The following is a 15,837-nucleotide window of genomic DNA, read 5'->3' on the forward strand; positions in this document are numbered from 1 at the left end:
GCACCATTTGGAACTCTTGGTTAAATGGCTGCCTTGTGAGCAGCAACCCTCTATAAAAAAATCATGATAGGAAATACAAGCACGGGAATATCGTATCAATTGGGAGATATATACCCGTATGCAGGTGCTTCTGGAATGCTGTTACTTAAAAATGGAAAGTTCATAATTGGAAAGCTGAAATCATCTCTTTTGTCGTAAAGTTTTGTTTTCAACCGACCCTTAATGTCAATTTCTGTATGTAAGTCTAAATGTTGGGTTTTCTTCTTTTCATTGTATATTTTTTTTTTGTTTTTTTTTTTGTTTTGTGGGTTTTCTTTCAATTGACATACCGCTTAACATTTATTCTTATATATTATTTACAGTGTTATTAGTAGAATTATCTGAACATTAAAACTGGAAATTTGTTTTTACTCATGAAACAATTAACCTTTTAATAAGAGATATAATAGCTTCATTTCTAAAACTTTCTATGAATGTTTTGATAGATATTTACCCCCATAGATAAAAGAGTGGTATTTCACGTTATAATTTTTGAAACGATTTGTTTTAAGCTACGTTCTAAATAACGCATTCGAGAAAAGCTGTATGTTATGATTGGATGTAACGGATTTATGAATTATTCAACAGGAATAATATTGGTAAATTATATTGTGTCGTTTAAAACTTTTGACAATGATGACATTGTCCTATTAAAGGCTTTCGAAACACTTCTCGACGAACGTTATGTATTCAATATAATTATTAGTTGGCCGCGAGCACCATAGCTTGAACATCTGGATTTGACTTATTCAGGTTAGTATTAAATGACTCGAAGTCTTTCGACAAGTGAAGCTAGTAACTTTAATACAAAGAAACGTACGACACTTCTGTTCTCAGCAAAATTTTGTTCGAGATCTTTAGATCACAAATTGGTTTAAAGACGATCACGGCTACGTTTCATTTGACGTAGTCATATTTCCGACTTTATGACACCAACAACAGAAAACAAAATGTATCATTGGTGGAACATGCATTGATTTTTCTTTCAGAGCACCTACATTTTATCAGTTGTTAACATCGGTAAACTAATGTAACCTCTATCATACTAACATTTTGGTGAGCATTCTTATGCTGTTTGTTTGAAGTATAAAAGATTCCAAACATGTTGTTTGAACATCGTCCTATTTATTTTCTTCTTAAATTTTAGAAGATGATTACTCAATTTCCTCAAGTAAAGTTTCCAATGACTTCAATGAAAATTCTGATATCGCTAGTACTATTTTTGTAATACAAACATTGATCTATAGTTTTAAATTCTATTTTATTTCGATATCTTGTGGTGAGTTGTCTCATTGACAATCATAAACACATCTCCTTTTAAATTGAGATTGGTTCAAGATTATGATAAGATATTATTTTAAAAAAAAAGCAAGACAAATACTTCTTCAATTAAGTTTTATTGGTTCCAATTATTAATGGCATTTATATTCAGATATCCCCTTCTGTTCACTATTTTCATTGTCAGTGAAAGACAATTTTATTCGGCATGTAGTAATTGACAAAAGTTTAATTTTTCGTTCGATTTTCTCCTATGGTTGTGTCCCTTTATATATTTTCGGTACATTTAAAATCGTATAATCTTTAAAAAAGAACACGTTTTGGTTAGCCTATCCTGCAATGTGCTTTAAAGAGGTGACTTGGCTATTCGAGAAATCAAAATTATTTCACAAGAACTTAATTTTATCAACAACAAAATAGAGGTCAATGATAACTCATGAGAACTGCATATCGCTTGATGTCACTCTTGTTTTCTGAATCAACATTAATAATACTTATGTAGATGAAAAGTAAAATATAAAAAAACTCCAACGAAAATTCTAAACGCGGAGTCTTATCAAATGACAAAATCAAAAACTCTAGCACATCAAACGAATGGATAACAACTGTCATATTCAGGACTTGATACAGGCATTTCCTAATGAAGAAAATTGCGGATACAACCAGTTTAACGCTCGTTTACTATTATATTAAAATTGAATAACTCGATTTGAAATCAAGAGGTATCGAACTTTCACTCATTATGTAACATATAATACCGGATATGATTTATGAGATTTTAGCAGCAACTTTGAAAGTTATAACAAATGTTATTGTGATTTATTTCCTTTTATGTAATTATATATTTTGTAGTATTTTTTTGTCAAAAGAAGCATTATAACCAGTTTGAAAAAAAAGCACCAGGAAAATTGAGGATTAACTTAGACACTAAAATGCTTAACATAACATTGGACCTTTTGGATTTTTATATAAGCTTTGGATTTCAAATATTTTGGCCACGAGCATCACTGAAGAGACATGTATTGTCGAAATGCGCATCTGGTGCAAGAAAATTGGTACCGTTAATTTTATAACAAGCTATTCCTTGTTGCACTGAATAACAGAAATTGTAGTTTAACACATACAAAGACTTTATAAGCTTAAGAAAACCAGGGAGGGCTTATGTACTCACTGTGATTCAATAAAATGCAAACGAGTTCGGGCAATGCTAGAAAATGACCTATTCGGGTTATGAATCACTTGCGTTGTAATGATCACAGGGCACACACTAGCCCTCTCTATCTTTTGATTTAAATAGAGATATCATTGTAGTTATAGATCAAGAAGTGTCTTATATAGAAATAATACAGAATAAAACTGTAACAAAACAAACTGTTTAATCAAAACTTATATACCAAAGATATTTGTTAATAATAACCTCCCAAGGATTATTACTGATATAATTGCGATTCAAATGGTAAGCTAATAACATTATTTTACAAACAGTTGATAAATCATTTTATAACTAAAGACGTCCTATCGGTTTTCTGATGAAGAAACCGGACATACATACTATCTCAATAGTTGACACAGAAAAACGATAGACGGCTATCAGCTTGACTCTCAGACATTATTATCAAAATATAAAGAAAATATATGTTGCACTCATTCAACGACACAAAATTGAGTCCACAAAAGGATTCAGCTTTCCATAAATTTCCTTCCTACTCCAACACAATGTTCGTTTAGCATGTGAGAACATATTCTGTACTAGTCAATTTAATGTAAATAAGTAGAGATCTTCCTTTTTTTAAATTATGATGCCCATTTTTTTTTTGCTCATATTTAGTTTGAAACAACCATTATCTCATATAAGGATGATGAATGAAATTTGAAATAACTGAAATCACAATCGGAAATTAAATTGAATGTTTATCAATGTATAATTTACCTGCTTTGTCTATATTTTTATACTTATGCTTGATGCCAAAGATACCAAATGGACATATAAATTTCCTCAGCCATAGTTTCTAGAATTATGAAGAATTTTTGTTGTTTTTTCAATTGAATTTTAAAACTCCAACCTTCACTCATTAGTTCGATATAAAAAGTCAGATCACAAAAATACTGAACTTAGAGGAAAATCAATTCGGAAAGTCCATAATCACATGGCAAAATCAAATAACAAAACGCATCAAAAACGAATGTACAAGAACTGTCATATGCCTGACTTGGTACAGGCATTTTTAAATGTAGAAAATGGTGGATTAAACCTGGTTTTATAGCGCTAACCCTTATATACCAACGCTTCGTTACAAGATTTTAATGTCTTACTAAAACCAGCTGAAGTAGATGTATTTTAACAATTACAATCCGGTACATACCAGAGCCTCTGCATTGAAAAATAAAGCATCAATCAATAATTTGATAGATTTTATTATTTAAAAAAGCACACACATTCAATATCATGTCATCCATGAGGCCACAACAATTACGGTTGTCACTTTCTTTGATTTTTTTTATAATGATTGCTTGAGGGGATTTTCTCAAAACTAACTTGTATACATTGGCATTGTCTTGCAGAATATACCTCATAATTAAATACGTATGATCGATATTGTTGGGTCTTTTTTACTTAATGCAGCCTTCAGCCGGATGTTAAACGAGTGTGCGAGTTACTGTTCTGAATTAACATTAGGATTTTCAGAATTTAAAAAAATTATAGCATAAATTCAGTGTTTTTAAAAATTGAAATGGTACAACATTCCATCTTACTTTTCAAAAAATATCTGCAGAATGTATTAAAGATTAATTCGTTTGTACACAAGGCAAAACTTTTCGTTAACAGGTCGTGCTATGAACTTCTTCTTTTCATGCGTCTTGCAATTTAATAAATATGCTTGCAATATTGCATTCTAAAATCAACTATGTGCACTTTCTATTATCAAACAAACACCAGATTGGTCAACATTTTTGTCTGTTAGATATATCCTGGTTATGATAATTTCTTAATTGAGATTTAGCAATAATATTTAAGTACAATCAAGTATGTTAATTTCATTATGTTCGTTTTGTATTCTCTATCCTAATGTTCCTCCAGTAATACCGTGCATTTCGTTGACAAGTAAAATGAACGGACTTGCCGGACGAATAGAATTTCCGTTAGACGACATATATATGTTCAGAAGGAAGTGCCTATAGACATGCAAATGTCAACCTTATTTAGGCGATCGAAGATTAGGATATATATACATATCTAAGATTGCTTCTTTCCACGAACATGCAAATGATGACAACTGATACAATTTATGAGATAGGAAAGCACAGAATTTCTTAACTGAATTGTCGACTTATATTGTGCTAAGTAACTGAAGCAAATATAAAGTTAATCATCATGTAAATTCGTTTGCTCTTAGTATATCATCATCTGATTTTGCAATTAATTGGATTCCTGTAGGTCACTGCAGACTTGTTATAAAATAAACTATTCTTACTACTCGTACTATCATTGTTATTTCTAATGGATATACACTGCCTGTTGACTTTTCTCCCGATATTCACTTAATATGATGCTAGCAAACACAGCAAGATGCCAATGTGTTGTTATTACTTGAAACAATTACAGTGCGACCCATACTTTTTTTTCATATTCCTATTGAAAAGTAAATCTTTCTTATTCATATTTATGCATGCGAAAATTTATGCTGGCCAGTCCAATATACGTCATATATGTTTATAGTCCGTTTCTGTGTTTGTTGGCGTTTATTTTTTAGAACTTCAGTGCCGCTGTTGCTCCGTTGTTTTTCTCTATAGTTGATATGTTTCTACCGGATTTGTTTTCTCTGAATCGATTTATGACTTTTAAACAGTAGTATACTACTGTTACCTTTATTTACAAGATGAGACAGAAATTGAAGTCATTTACTAAATCGAAATGCAAAAAGTGATTTAAAAATATATAATAAAAACTACCTATTCTCAAAGTTAGTTACAAAAGGGGAAGTCCTTAAAACATGACAAAACAAAGCCTTCTACTTTTTCAATGCAGTTTATCAATCTAGTACTTTGATATATGCATTTTCAGATAAAATGGTGTAAAAAAGACTCACGATATGAAATAGTGATAAATACTGTGCAATTTACGATCCGGATCTCTGTATGCATGCACCATATTTAAAACCAGACATTTGAAGGGAGTAAATGTTTTTCCATCAAAATACATGATTAGAAAAAACACAGAAAAAAGAAAAAAATCCGTCTTCAAAAAAAGACACTGAAACCAATAAAGGTGGAGCAATACAAAACCAGGTTAGCTATTTATGTAGTGAAACTTATAGTTTTACTACTATTATAATCAGTAAAGGAGTCAAAAGCGGTGATAATGCATCCCATAATTATTGATTGGTATATGTCTATTATCTATCTCTAGGACATTCCCATATTTTTCAACTATCGGTACATGTTAATTATCCTACCCTTGTTCATGACTGAATATAAAAATTGAAAAAGTTTTTTTTTCTGCACAAACATGTCAACATTTACCTATCCAATTAAACAGTGGAAAAATTTGAGTCATTAATTTTGTCGTGAAGTTTTATCACCAGAAGTGTTCACTTACTGTCAATTTCGAGATCTTAGTGAAAATAGCAAGCATACTTATCCATTAATTTTGAAAGTTTAATGGATAAATGCGATCACCCCGGTCACTAAACTTTGAAATATCAATTGAGAGGGTATCATCTTTATACAGAAAAGTAATTAAATGATATTACTAAAAGTCCTTGTATGATGATATTCGTATTAATGAATCAACAAGTCAGCCAAAAAGAGCTCAAATGATTCCCATAGGAATGACGGCTGTTTGTTGAAAATAAAAAAATAGATGTGTCAAAGCGACACGAATGGCCCCGTCCCAAAAAGTTGAAAAATCTGCAATTTGAATAACACATGTGGACACAAACATGATGATAGTCTCACAAAAATCAGCCCAAAATCTGGAGGCGTATAGAAAAAAGGTTGTATAACTGTGATTTTCAAAACTTTATCAAAGTCCAAAGCCCATAATTTCGGCAACAATTATTGGCGCGAAACAAAACTTTAACTTGATCTGTAACTCATCATGGTTAACACACATACCAAAAATCAGCCCAATATCTGAAGGTATTTAGGAAAGAAGTTCGTATAACTGTAATTTTCAAAAATTTATCAAAGTCCAAAGCCCATAATTTCGGCAATAATTATTGGAGTGAAACAAAACTTTAACTTGATCTGTAACTCATCATGGTTAACACACATACCAAAAAATCAGCCAAATATCTGAAGTTATTTAGAAAAAAAAGTTCGTATAACTGTAATTTTCAACAATTTATCAAAGTCCAAAGCCTATAATTTCGGCAAAAATTATTGGAGCGGCACAAAACTTTAAGTTGATCTATAACTCATCATGGTTAACTCACATATTAAAAATCAGCCCAATATCTGAAGGTATTTAGAAAAAAAGTCCATATAACTGTAATTTTCAACAATTTATCAAAGTCCAAAGCCCATAATTTCGACAAAAATAAGCGGAGCGGAACGAAACTTTAACTTTATCTGTAACACATCATGGTTAACTCACAAACCAAAATTCAGCCCAATATCTGATGGCGTTTAGAAAAAACTTCGTATAATGGTTTTTGCGGAATGACGGAATTTCGGAATTTCGGAATTTCGGAATTTCGGACAAGGGAAAAACTATATGGCACCGACAACTTCATAAAAATCAAACATCTTCATAATGAAAACTTTTTTGATTGAATCATAGAATATATTTCATCTTTTTTTTTAATAATACTGAATACTATTTATCAGAAATACTCAATACTAGTACAATATTATCCAATCAGATTTCGCTTACCACATTAAGTTATTATACGAATTATTATATGACTATAAAGATTTTCTTTGTGATTTTATATGGAATACAGATTTTTTATCATATGACTATAAGAAGTTCCCTTTCCTCATCGGCTAGAAGTACATAGAATCTTCTTTGAATAAACATTGTATTAGAAAATAAAATCACAAAAATACTGAACTCCGAGGAAAATTCAAAACGGCAAGTCCCTAATCAAATGGCAAAATCAAATGACAAAGCAGACAACAACACAGGCATTTTTAAATGTAGAAAATGATGGATTGATCCTGGTTTTATAGCGCTAAACCTCTCACTTAAACGCAGGAATAATCGTGAGAGGTTTAAATAAGATATGGAACATCTAACATGTTCCTAAATAAATATTTTCCAAGGTAACGTCGATGACGTAGGTTTACGACGTCATGCACATTTGTCGTTCCTTCTTTTCGATGATATAATTTTTTTTTAATTTATATAGTATACTTGGTTTTTCAACTTAAAAAAAGTTAGCTACTGCCAAAAGCAGATACTATAGTTAGTATAAAAACATGGAGGGGTTAGATATTTTTCATCAAGAGCAAATACTAAGATTTTTAAAAACAAGCTTGATATAAAAACTATGTTAAAAGAAATAAAACGGTAAATGTTAAATTGAAGCGCAAGTAATGATGTCAATAAACTCATCATATATATTATGTTAAACTGGCAAAGAAGATTAATTTAGATGAACGACACCAAAACGGAAATATATATTCAAGACAAATAATAGACTACCATCAGACCTGCAATGGTAAAAAATAAGACTTTCAAAGCTCTAGATTGCTTTTCGGAAAACACTTATAACTAAAATGAAAAAAAAAACTACACGTTTTTAATTGAACAATATTCACACAAAAGTATGAACATATTTATAAAACCTGCATATATCAATACATCAATAATAAATGATCAAGGGTGAAATATAAAATGAATAAAAACGAATTAGTCTCCAATTTATAATATTAACATCCATACAAACTTTAAAAAATATATGCTACAACATTCTAATATTCAGAAAGCATATACATCATTTATAATAGTGACACTGAATGTCTACTCAAGATTGCGCTGATTTTCCAGAATGGCAATGTTCTATAAGAAAACTATTAATCATAATAATCTCAGCATAGATACCAGGATTAAAATTTTGTAAGCCAGATGTGCGTTTCTTCTAAATTGGAACACTTAAAAAAATCTAAGAAACATCTGCTATCTTTTGATACCGAATGAGTATTGAGATGCATGCCAATATGCAAGAAATAAGAAAAAATAAAACAATTCTTTGAATTTTATGGATCTGGTCATTTCGCTTGGAAATATTATTAATTGATAAATATACCATTTCCTTTATTCTTTTAAAGTTGTATAAAAAGAAACTAAACTATGTTTGAAACATTCCTTTTCTCCATCAGATGACATAAATATTGATTTTTCAATGCTTTTAATTTAAACATACCCGTTATCATAATGAAAGAAAGTAAATAAACTTTAACTTACAGTTTTGTTGTGTTTCTTGGCAGATGTTTCGGAATTTCGTGGATATGCGCTCCCATGCACTTAACTATTGTATCTCTAGGGTAAAACTCACATTTACAAAGTCTCCCACAATCGTATAAAGTTTCTTCTGATACGGTAGAAACAAGTATAGTACATAGAACTAATAAGACTTTCATTCTAAATATGTATTCGTATCTTCTACTATTGTTAGATTCACTATGAGATAAAATGGTAAACACTGCTCATTCCAACTGTTATCAACTATTTGGTATTCATATAATGTTCAATGCATCTTTATTCAGAAATCGCAAAATATTAATCAATAACAACCATACATTGTTTTGAATCGAATAAAACTTTATTTTACAAATGAAAAGGTCTTGTCGGTGTTTTTGACTTTATCACAAAGCAAATATCACATTATACTTAATTTCTATACTTCTATATAAGCAGACGTACTCTTTACACTATGTAAAGCGATAACACTCACTATGTCTGAAGACTACTGTGCGTTTGATGTAACATATCATTTCTATTTGAGCCAAACAACATCCAACAAAGGCAAACTGCTGTGGAGGTTAGAAGGTGTTTATTCCTTGACAACGTAGAAATCATGTTGACCAATTAGAAAGTTTAATAGTGAGTGACATCAAAAATTGTGATTTATCAGTATCGTATTTGTTCCTAAGTTAAATGAATTGTATATCTTTGTGATGATAAAACGAATCAAAATAAAATCAAGCAGGAAACATAGAGAAGAGATTATATACGATTTATCCGGGGTTATATTGCTTTTAAATTTAGTATTATAAGATTATCGTTTAGACAGACAAAAACAGAAGTCAATTATTGGTCTTAATAGGGAAAATGTACCGTTTGATATTTGTATATAAAGCCATTTGAGGCAATAACAGATTGATTCTCAGGCAATTTGTCTTAGATTTACATTGAATTTTATTTCTTACTCTACCAATTTCTTTTAAATACAGACCGTTGGAGTGGGAAGCAGAGCTCGAAGAGGAAATGCTACAAATTTAAACGGATTATTTTATTATGTTTTATAGCTACTTTTCGAGACATGCTTATATTAATTAAAAACTTTTAAAAGTAGTCAGATTATTTTTTTTACCACGTCTTTTCAACCAATGAAAATTGTTTTCATATGATTGAAAGTTGTTCTCTTAATGTTACGATTGCATATTCAATGAGGGAAGGGCAATTACTTTCTGTTGAATTTCTAGGTGGATACATAAAGTTGTAATTTCGTATTCTAAATTAAGCTAATGCATTATCCAAAAATGGCGGTGTTAATCTGCGCCAAAAAAAAAAAAAATCGTAACCATTTCCATTTCGTTAAAAAAAGCTATGTGTACAATTGCTTTTTAAGTTCAACTATGTTAATTTCCATATTTTTATAACATCATAGTCACATCACAAGTGGCATATTTGCTCTTAGGTGTACATGTGATACAAACCTGTTCAATATAAATAAAAATTGACAAAATTTTGAATGCTTCAAAGCTTTTACTATTTTTGCCAAATATTATCTTATCATACCTCTTCTGTAAACGTTTATGGGTATTTTATCTTAAAATCTGTTATAGATACAAAATTGATCAATGATACAAGATCAACAACAAAGATGATGATAAGCCTAAAAACATATGTCTTTAGTCTCTTGTGGGAGTTTCTGTTAATTAAATGACAATTTCTGATCAATTTAATAGTTCATACTTATTATTTTAAAAACTATAATAGATGAACAGGAAACTCAAACAGCCAAAATTATCAGCAAAAGATTGTTCTTCAGAAATGTTAATGATAAATGTAGATGATATAAACAATAAATTGACTGGCGCTAAAAGTTATCACTTTAATACACTTGAATGACGATTAGGGGAAATTTGATATGTATTATGATAATGTATGTTTTTATGTTACTGTGAAGATATAATAATGGAAGGCAGATATCAAAAACCACCAATACACATACGTCAAAGAAAAAAGACTTTGTCACTGCTAAAAGACGACAGACAATCAACTGTCCATACAACAAATAATTAAACATTGAGCAACACAAAAATCATTAAAAAATATGTGGCAACCCGGGTGTTCCAGAAGGGTAATTAGTTCTTCCTCCATAAGTAATATATGCCATTTTCTAATGGCAAGGACAATATTTGTAAAATGGCATTCGTTAAAGAGGGCGGAATTTTGACTAAAAGTTGTCTATTTCTGCATTAGAATAACCAGACGTGGTACGATCGCAAATGAAACAACTATACATAAAGTCCAAAAAGAACTTATATATGAACAATTACAGGTAACTGTATGGCTTTCAACAATAAAGAACAATGATATCGTATCGTAAGCTATAAGAGCCACAGTATGGCAAACTGTGAGAAATCCAAATGAAAAATAACGACCGGTTTTCTACTAATACATTGAACCAAAAATTTAAGACTGCGATTACTTGTTCCTGACTTTGAAACTTTGAACCAGTATATAAAGAATAAAAAGATAAAAAAAAAACATGTTTTAGAGCTCTCATTCTTCTAACTCAGCTGGAGCAGGGGTCTAACAAGACAGACATAGATATTTCATAACGAATAATAAAGCCATAATCTTGCGGTGAATAAATGCTATGGCTTTAATTTTATCATCAAGAATATTTAGTTCAGCCAAAAAAGGAAGTCATAATAAAAAAACACAAGCCTTGGAACATTATTTAAACTTTGAATTGTGCTTCATATGCAGTTGCAACAATTTAAAAAGGCCAATTAAATGGTTATTTCACCAGGTACACTAAATAAGTATAGAAAAATACTGAACTTAGGTTAAAAAAAATAGGGGGAGTCCATGAAAACTGACACAATCAAACGTGATCGACGAACGGAACGAGTGAAAAACAACTATCAAATTCCTGATCAGTGCAGTTCCCGACAAAAATGATGGGCTAAACCTGCTTTTATAGCTAGCTTAATCTTCAACTCGTATGAAAGTACATTGACAAAATTGAAAGAGCAACCAAAACAGATATAATACGCTAAAGTGACGACTACACTACCAAGAATTTACCCACGTTTTTTTTGTATAATTTTTGTAGTGTATTCAGATCTAGCAGCAAAAACTCAGCAGTATACTACTGTTGCCATTACTGTAAACAAACACCACAGACAAACAACATAACTGACTAAAAACTTTTTAAAAAAATGCATATACATTTAAATCCAACAAAAACGCCAACAAAATTTCGTAGAGAATATTTCAAATTTCACAATGGGTAAATTGCAGTCAATTCTTTTTTCTTAAAATTTAAGTCTCATCCTACCATCATTAGTAATAGGTAGTTTAATGTAGTATGGTTGCAAAAAAAAAATAGTACCACACTTCAGTGAGATGACTTCATCTATATAGTAAAGTCAATTGATAATGATATATCTATTTACTCTTTTGGGAAACCTCTGTATGAAGTTCGTCTAAAATATCATTTTCATTGATAAATCATGTGAAACTTTCGCTGGAAAATGTCTACCCTTGAACGCTGCCAAACAGCTGTTTACTTTAAAATAGATAATTATTTCCTAAAATCAAAATTGAATACTGAAATTTAAAAATTGAATAATTTTGCCAGGTGTCTTAGAATTTTTGACAAGAATTAAAATCAAATCGAACAATAAACAATACGGAATATTTGGCTACGATATTTATGCAATCAAAAAACTAATTCAAAGCCTAAATGTAATATAAGAAATACAGCTGGTGTCGAGTGATTTTTGGTTTATAAGTAAAAAGGAGAAATCTGAACAAGCTTCAAATGAACAATAGAAGTAACGCTTATCATTCTCTAGCATTCTTGAAGATGACAACTAAAAAATAACAAAAAGAAACATTTGCAACTATTCAGAGAGTTCGCATCAATTATTTCCTATTTCTATGCATAGTTGTATCGCGAACATGAATCGGCATTCCTATATTGATTTATAGCAATATATATTAAGTAATTATCGTGTTAGTGGTAGTGCCATTTGTCATAGAATTTATTTCACACAATTGTCATTTTCACAAAGTCTCAATCTGTACTTTAATTTAAATAACCTCAGCTTCATATCAATGTAATCGGCATTTTTCATATTGGGGCATTTTACCCGACCATATAGTTACAAAAAACATTGAATTTGCAATACTGTTTCAGGCAAATGTTCTTTAACAGAAAGGTAACGGCGAAAAGAATTTACTTTTATGGATAAATTTATAAGTTAATGTTGTGCTTAGTATAGTATAATTATCAAAACGTCCGATAAGTTTCCACAATTTTGAACCTGTGAGTAATTCGTGGTGTGTGCGCACATAAATAGTTTTTTTTTAACACATCCCATTATGTGTCTGTTCAAGTCAGGCTTTGTGGATCATACGTTGTTCTTTGTTCTATGTAGTTGTTTGTATATCTTTTTTTCTTTCAAGGAATTGGTGTATTATCTTTTTTTTCTGTATCTGCATAACTATTTATTGTTAATTAGTAATGCCTCTTTAGAATTACACGTACATAAAAATTACACATAAGTGTCGTTTGAGGAACTTATCTGGATTTACCTTTACCAGGAATGATCGAATCCGAAGATTTGAAAACCAGCGATGTATGATTAAGTAGAAATGTTCACGATTTTCATACAATTAAGAGGTGTAGCTAGCTATAAAACCTGGTTTGATCTGGGGGGGGGGGAGCCTGTTCCAAGTCAAAAATATGACAGTTGTTATCCATTCGGTTGATGTATTTGAGTTTTTGCTTTTGATTTTCCCATTTGATTAGGGAATTCCCGTTTAGAATTTTCCTCAGGGATCGGTATTTTTCTTATTTTTTTTTTAACTTATATATTTACCGTTTTTTCCAAACAATTCATCATCTTTAAATTTCTTGATTAAGTAAGACGTCGTCTTAATGATAGTTGTGCCTTGCAGGTTTCTTATTCTGTGATTCACTTTTACGACATATAGTCTAGGTAGGCGTAGGTAGGTGTTGTAGATATGTTGGTTTTAGAACAAATTTAAATATTTAGCTTTTTTTCCAATCCATACAAATAATCATATTTGGAATATTTTTGGTAGCATATTTTTTCATTGATTTTTCATTTTGTATCCCAAGTGTCTTGAATACCAAAGTCACATATCTTTTATGAGTTTTTCTAACTAGCGAACGATACCTATACAACATGATGTCATCCACTTGTTACTGGAATTTTGCGTTAAAATTATTGAATAGCTGAATAAATAAAACATTATTCATATTTCCAAAAGCGTTAATCTTGACGATAGCGATAAAATATTTTTCAAAATAAGATTACAGTTTTGTCTACTGTTTATACTCTAATGCAACTGGGTATTCTTACATGCGATAACTTGTATCTAAGATAATCTTTACAAAATACATTCGTTTATGAACTTTATAAAAACAAATTACGATGCCTGTTTTGTACTGATGAGGATTTACCCGATTTAAACAAAGATCACATTTTGTTACAAGACGATGGTGATTTGGTAAATACTTTAAGCCTTAAGGTCTAAACCAAAATTGATCTCAGCCTTGATCCTTACAGACCATTTGCAGACACGCAGAGGTTGGTATTTCAAATGGAACGAAAGAGCTACTTCCTATCAAAAACAGGAACATTGAAAAAGCTATGAAAAGATCTCAACTACTCTGGAGTGAGTGTCAATGCCACTGCTGATGGACGTTTTGTCCCCGGGGTTATCACCAGCCCAGTAGTCAACACTTCGGTGCTGACATGAATATCAATAATGTGGTCATTTTTATAAATTTCCTAATTACAAAACTTTCAATTTTTCGAAAAGCTAAGGATTTTCTTATCCCAGGTATAGATTACCTTAGCCGTATTTGGCACAACTTTTTGGAATTTTTCATCCTCAATGCTCTTCAACTTTGTACTAGTATGGCTTAATAAATATTTTGATATGAGCGTCACTGATGAGTCTTATGTAGACGAAACACGCGTCTGGCGTACTAAATTATAATCCTGGTACCTTTGATAACTATTTACAATAAAGTATATGCACGACCTTTTTAATCGAATTGACATAAAGTTTGCAATTTCAGCGTATTGTTTTGGCAATGCACTAACATAAGAAAATTTAATGATAGCAATGTTTTTTATTTTAAATGTTTTATCGTATCAAACGTTAGAATGTCAAATTGCTATGTGAAATATACTTGATAAAATTGAGAATGGAAATGGGGAATGTGCCAAAGAAACAACAACCCGACCATAGAAAAAAACAACAGCAGAAGGTCACCAACAGGTCTTCAATGTAGCGAGAAATTCCCGCACCCGGAGGCGTCCTTCAGCTGGCCCCTAAACAAATATATACTAGTGCAGTGATAATGAACGCCATACTAATTTCCAAATTGTACACAAGAAACTAAAATTAAAATAATACAAGACTAACAAAGACCAGAGGCTCCTGACTTTGGACAGGCGCAAAAATGCGGCGGGGTTAAACATGTTTGTGAGATCTCAACCCTCCCCCTATACCTCTAGCCAATGTAGAAAAGTAAACGCATAACAATACGCACATTAAAATTTAGTCCAAGAGAAGTCCGAGTCTGATGTCAGAAGATGTAACCAAAGAAAATAAGCAAAATGACAATAATACATAAATAACAACAGACTGCTAGCAGTTAACTGACACGCCAGCTCCAGACTTCAATTAAACTGACTGAAAGATTATGATTTCATCATATGAACATCAGGCACAAACCTTCCCGTTAGGGGTTTAGTATCATACCATCATAACATATATGAGAAGAACATAACCCGTGTCATACATTTAAGAGTCATGAAGGCATAAATTATGTGAAGTCTTAAATAATCAGAACCAGTAATAATCAGAATATTTTCTCGCAAGGTCAAATGTTTTTGGACCTAATATCAAATATAGAACATCTCCTCTGATCTGGTGATAATATGCTATGGTTCAAAGCTTATTTTGACAACAGAAGTTTACTTATAGATCGAAAAGTCGGAAATTAAGATCAAAATATTACATTGAATGTACCGCAGTGAAATTTCACATATGTGTCGCCTCATTTGCCC

General features: G+C 30.9%; 1 protein-coding gene across 1 annotated transcript in view; it reads right to left on the bottom strand.

Moving 5' to 3' along the window:
* The window catches only part of LOC143067979 (follicle-stimulating hormone receptor-like), a 75,476-nt gene extending 66,389 nt beyond the window's left edge, over positions 1 to 9,087 (bottom strand). Inside the window, exon 1 of the mRNA XM_076241679.1 lies at positions 8,729 to 9,087. Coding sequence (XP_076097794.1) covers positions 8,729 to 8,904 — 176 coding nt within the window. The 5' untranslated portion in view covers positions 8,905 to 9,087. The remainder of the gene's footprint in view (positions 1 to 8,728) is intronic.
* Positions 9,088 to 15,837: the final 6,750 nt, after the last annotated feature.

The sequence above is a fragment of the Mytilus galloprovincialis genome, chromosome 3, assembly GCF_965363235.1.
Source record: "Mytilus galloprovincialis chromosome 3, xbMytGall1.hap1.1, whole genome shotgun sequence".
NCBI classification, from domain to species: domain Eukaryota; kingdom Metazoa; phylum Mollusca; class Bivalvia; order Mytilida; family Mytilidae; genus Mytilus; species Mytilus galloprovincialis.